The sequence below is a fragment of the Nicotiana attenuata genome, unplaced genomic scaffold (assembly GCF_001879085.1).
Source record: "Nicotiana attenuata strain UT unplaced genomic scaffold, NIATTr2, whole genome shotgun sequence".
Lineage (NCBI taxonomy): Eukaryota > Viridiplantae > Streptophyta > Magnoliopsida > Solanales > Solanaceae > Nicotiana > Nicotiana attenuata.
This window is the reverse complement of record NW_017674974.1, coordinates 59,831-65,895: the sequence shown is the minus strand read 5'-3', so window position 1 is coordinate 65,895 and position 6,065 is coordinate 59,831. Positions and strand designations below refer to the sequence as shown.

The 6,065-nt window shown below is 38.7% G+C and overlaps 1 protein-coding gene across 1 annotated transcript; it reads right to left on the bottom strand.

Annotated features, from left to right (window-relative positions):
• Window positions 1–787: 787 nt before the first annotated feature.
• LOC109219528 (zeatin O-glucosyltransferase-like) lies at window positions 788–2,266 on the bottom strand. Its single transcript, XM_019383985.1, has one exon. The coding sequence runs from the start codon at window positions 2,264–2,266 to the stop codon at window positions 788–790; it is 1,479 nt and encodes a 492-aa protein (XP_019239530.1).
• Between the last annotated feature and the right edge of the window lie 3,799 nt (window positions 2,267–6,065).

The following is a 6,065-nucleotide window of genomic DNA, read 5'->3' as shown; positions in this document are numbered from 1 at the left end:
TACATGAGACGAGGGCTATTCCCCACTCCATGGCATGACACCTTTTGCTCATCCATTCCGCCCGTCCAGACGCGGCGCCCTTTCTCATTATCATCTACCGCCCTTTCTTTCCTCCCGGCTATTCACGCATGAAGATCGTCGTATGTATGCTCGACTTCGGTTGCCCGGAAATGCCCATTTTGAGCTCGCTCAGGCGGATGTTCCCGCAATTAAACCGGAGAAAAAAAGGAGATAACTCCCACAACAAGTAGGACTGTGATCGACTGATGGTGATGTGAAGTTGCGAAATACTAGGAGTTTATATATTTGCATGCTAACTGTTTAAAATCACAACTGGGGGATGTAACTATATGTAGATTACCTGTTGAACTCAACTTTCATCTCTGTTCTTTATTGCAAAGTTACTGATATGTGCAATAATTTTTCTGATAATCATGATTTATAGATAATAATTGAGCCTAGCTAGTATAAGCCCAAACCTCACTTTAATTAGCAGCTATGTCTGAACCTCTATCCAATCTCAAGTTGGATATTACTAACGGGGTAAATGAGGATAAATTGTATTTTAACTGATTATAACAAGTTATCTGTTAATGTTTTAAATTACTAATTAGGCCTACAATTATAGATTATAATACGGTTTTATGCCTATAAGTTGAATTTTTGAACAATGCAAATTTATAAAAGACTCAACAGCTAGCACACAACTGAATGAACATTTTTCTTTCACCAAAAGTCAAAATTACGTGGAGAAAAATAAATTTTACATTTTTGACAATGAAGCAACTTAATATCTAGTGACATGAGCAATGAAGGAATCCATCTCCATTTGATGATCTCCACCATCTTTCACTGATTCTTTGACTTGTTTACCTAATTCCATGGCACGCATTCTCATCTCATGTCCTTCTGTAGAAGCCATCAAATTCTCAACAGCGTTTTTTATTGTACTTGAAACAATCATATCATCACATCGATCCCAATGCTTCACGACGACTCCAATTTTAAGCACATTTGTAACAAACACAGCATTTCTGGGCTGGTCAAAACGCATAGGCCATGTCGCTATAGGCACTCCCATGGTAATACTTTCCATGCATGAATTCCACCCACAGTGACTCATAAATCCGCCAGTTGATGAATGTGCCAAGATTTCTAATTGGGGTGCCCAATCTTTTACGATAATTCCTCTTTCTTTTACTCTCTCTTCATATCCTTCGGGGATTATGACTTCCCCTTCTCCTCCTGATAATATATCTCTAACTATCCAAATAAACTTCTGCTGACTTTTTTCCAATCCTATAGCAAGTTCTTTGATTTGCTCCATACATAAGTAGCCTGTTGTTCCAAAAGAAACAAGAATCACTGAATTTTGGGCTTGCTTGTCCAGCCACTCTAAGCATTTGTGACGAACTTTTGAGTCCTTTCCCGCTGATATAGTCACCGGATTGAAAGGACCAACAGCCCATTGTTTACCAATTCCGAGCAACCTACTGAATTTTGCTAGTATTTCAAGATAAGGACCCTCGAGAACTTTGCAAGTATCATATAAGTTCCCAGAGCTGAATTTGTTACAACTACGTTGTAATCGCATAAATTCAATAAACTCAGGTGTGAAAGTACTTCTGAGAGTTGGAAGTCCATCTGGAATGTGAACACCAGATGGGAGAAAAAGTTTCTTGGCCAATTTCGCAAGGAATGAAGGAAGATGGAGATAGTATTTGATGATATCCAATAAGAGAGAGCTAGTGGCAAAGGCAGAAATAGCATGAAAACAATAGGCTTCAGCATTTTTTATTGATACTACGTCTTGAACAGTGGAAGCCATCATAGAATCATAAATGATAACAACTCTTCGACTTGTGCTGGAAAGCTTCTTTATAAATGCACTCACAGGCTCGCGCAATGTTAAAGATGCATCCAGTACTGATGATATGAGTTTCGAGATGGTTTCAGAAGAATTATTTGAACAATTAGAAGGAGTCGGCGCCATAAAAGAAGATGGGGTTGGGAATTCTTGGAAATGGATATAGTTAATAGCAGTGGCTAAATCCCAACCATGTATTCGAGCCTTAACTCGGCTAATTTCTGTACTAAAACCAACATAATGAATTGGAATATGGTATGAAGAAACGAGGCGAGAGAGATGAAGGAATTGATTGAAGTGTCCATGAGCTGGAAAAGGAACCATAACCATAGTAATTTGATCCTTCTCCAAGCCAATTTGATCATGGTTTCCAGAAGAAGGAATAACAAGGGACGCCATTGCAACTTCTTTAGATACACTTCTTGTTTTAGCTGTTTTATTTTTCTTTCAGAAAATCATACGCCTGAATAACAAGAAAGCATAAAAGACAGAAAATTCAAAGGAAAAAAAAAAATAACAGGACAACTGTGAATAGCATGTGAGGAATTTTCACTATGTAACCAAGAAAAACATATTTGAGTTCTGAGCAAAGAGTTATGCAAAAGTCAGGTGGAATTGTGTCCATACAATTATTGTATTGTGCAATGGAAGGCTTTAGAGAAATAGATTAGGAAAGATGTATTGTTAATCATGTTCTCTAAAATGTTATATAGATCCATTTTCCATGAAGCAGTCTTACAAGTTGTATATCAAAATACGTTATGCAGCCCACTCTTTGTTCTGGAACTAATATATAAAAATATATGCTTCCGATTGATATATAGGCATAACTTTCGAAGTATATTTTGTAAGCAAATAAACATTAATACAAATATTTAGATCTGATCATGTCATCATTTGATTAGAAGTATCACGTCTGCACGTTCATATGAGTTGGCTCCACAAGAGTATCGATGGGTTTTCAACGTCGTTGCCTTATGTTTTGAAGATCTAACAAACTTACTGTCCAGAACCAGATAGGGAAACTGACACACTCGGTACACATTGCCAATGAATGGATTCCAGCCTGAATTCCAGCTAATGTGAACTGCTGCAAGTGTAGCGAATAGAAAAATAAGACAGGCACCTCATCCCTTGTGTTTTCCTAACAGCAGTGCGAAAGTCAACTGTGCACAGCTGAAAAGTGACTGCCACAGAAACAGTGCACACAGTGCAGCAGTTTTGGAGTCACTTGTCCTTTGACCAACCGAGTGCCTACATCATTCAAGTGATGTCATCAAAGGTGTATTAACAAATGTATTACAACAAAAACATCACTTGAACACATGAGAATTCACTTCAAGCATTAAAGTCTTCTGCAACACTAAACTTAATTGTCAAGAGCTTGAAGAACAAAGTTAAACGCAACTACGGACCAGTTCCTAAATCTAGTATTTTGTTGTCCTTAGTTGAGTTGTAACTTTGTGATTGTTCTTAGTGTAATTCCTAAATTGCTTAGCTAGAAGCGTTGCTTAGGAACCCCTTTGTAAAATCATAAACTTTCTGAGTTTGTGTTGTGACTAGAGTTAGTCATAAGTTAAAGTCTTTGTAACTAGTGAGTGACAAAGTGGCTTGTGGTAAGTGTATCACAAGTTAGTTGAGTTGAAGTCTTTGCAATAGAGTCATTACAAAGTGGCTTGTAATAGTTTGTTTACAAGTTAGTGAAGTTGAAAGCCTACAAGTGTAGGTCGATTTTTTTGTCCCCTTGAGTTGGGATTTTTTCACGTAAAAATTTTGTGTCTCATTTACTTACTATTTCATTTGTATTCTTAGTGGAAACTCAAAGAGGACCAGGTACTCTATAGTTTGGTGGACTCATATAAACTAACAATTGGTATCAGAGCAGGTTCCTCCTATCAGGAACACCTATGAAGGATCTGTATGGCTGCTCCACCAAACTTTGAAGAAGGTCAATCTATGTACAGACCACCCAGGTTCAATGGTCAATACTATGAGTGGTGGAAGACAAGAATGCATTATTTTATCATGGCTGAAGATTTTGAGTTGTGGGATGTTATATGTGATGGGCCTTACATCCCAACAAAGGCAGTTGGAGACCTTCCATTGACAATGCCAAAAACCAGAAAAGAATACACTGACACAGACAGGAAAGCCGTGGAGAAACATTTTCGTGCCGAGAAAATTTTGGTACGTGAAATAGGATCTGATGAATACAATAGAATTTCTGCTTGTGAAACTGCAAAGGAGATATGGGAAGCTCTACAAACAGCACATAAGGGAACCACTCAAGTAAAGCAATCCAAGATTGATATGCTCACCACCGAGTATGAACTGTTTAGGATGAAAGACGATGAATCTATTCAAGATATGCACACAAGACTCGCCTCTATCATAAATGAGTTACACTCACTTGGTGAAATCATTCCCAGAAACAAGCTAGTGAGGAAAATTCTCAGTATTCTGCCAGTTATTGGGAAAGCAAGGTGAATGCTATTACTGAAGCAAAGGACCTACAAGAGCTGACCATAGACAAGCTGGTTGGAAATCTGAAGACCTACGAGATGAAGAGGAAGATAGACAGTGAAAGAAGAGAACCAAAGAAAGAAAAGAACCTGATACTCAAAGCTGAAAGCAATGACTCGAGTAAGGAGGACAGTGAAATGGCTTACTTAACCAAAAGATTTCAGAAGATGGTCAGAAGAAATGGAGGAATACTGAAAAGGGGCAACTCCAGCAAACCAAAGAACTATGATCTCTGCCATAAGTGTGGAAAGCTTGGGCACTTCATCAAAGATTGTCCTCTCCTGAAGCAAGAGTACTCCAAGTAAAACCCTGAGAAAGCAGCCAAGAGGAACCCAGTTCCTGACAAGGACTTCAAGAGGAAGAGATCTGCTGACAATGTGGTGAAACAGGCTCTTGCAGCATGGGGAGACTCCTCTAGTGAGTCTGAAGATGAAACTGATGCAGGTGACAGCTCCATGATGGCAGTTGAAAGTGAGGAAAATGAATATGATTGAATATTTGCTTTGATGGCCCAATCAGATGATGATGAAGACGATGACAACAGTGAGGTAAATTTCAGGGATGTTCAGAGAAATCTGAAATCCTACTCTCCTAAGAAACTCATGTCTTTACCTAGTGTACTGATTGATGTCTATCATAGTTTTGTGGAGGATAAGGATGCCTTGACCTTAGAGCTAGGAGAAGCTGAACAAACTAAAGATGATCTGGTAGTGTGTATAGTTGATCTGAAGGAAACAATTTGTGAGCTGGAGAAAGAAAAATTTGTTTTAGCCGAAAAAATTGCTAACATAGAACATGAAAGAGATGACTTAGTGGTTGTGGTTGTTGACCATAAGGAAACTATTGAAAACTTCAGAAAAAAAAAGAGAAGCCTTAATGAAGAGAGTGACTGAGATTGAGAAAGAAAGAGATGATCTCTTAGTAGTGATTGCAGACCGAAGGGAAACAATAGAGGGACTAGGGACTGATTCAAAACCTTGAAGTTCTAGAAAAGGAAAAGAGGTAGCCAGTGAGGAACACATTAGGATTGAAAACGAGTTGAAGGCTTTGAGAACTAGCCTGTGTGTTGAATCTAAGAAAAACAAGCATCTCCAGACTGAACTAGAAAGAGTAAAATGATCTTGAAAAGTCCCTAAAGTGGACCTGGTCCTCAGAAGCTATCACTACCATGTACGTTAATAATGGTGGAAACAGGCAGAGAATAGGGTTCCAAAGGGAGAAAACTCCTTACAATCCCCATAGCAAGTATGTTACTGTACCAGATAATTGGCTGTGTACCCACTGTTGGAACAATTGTGCATTTCAAGGAAAATTGCCAAGCCAGGGTTCAGTCCATTCAGAAAAACAAAGTGTTTGCTAAAAATGTAACTACTAAAAAGGGACCAGGTTCCACCCACAAAAAACGCATATTACCTGCATGGACTAAGAGAGCTCTTATTCATCCTCTTGCCTACTACAAGGGACCCAAACTTTCTTGGGTTCCTAAAACTAACTCTTGACCACATTGTGCAGGGAACAGTGAAAGGAAGCAGTCAACAATAGTTCATGGATAGTGGATGTTCAAAGCACATGACTGGAAACACCATGGACTTTCTTTCACTAAAAGCCCTGCAAGGAGAGAGTGTATCCTTTGGCAATGGGAAAAAAGGGTACATTCTTGGAGTTGGAAAAGTCG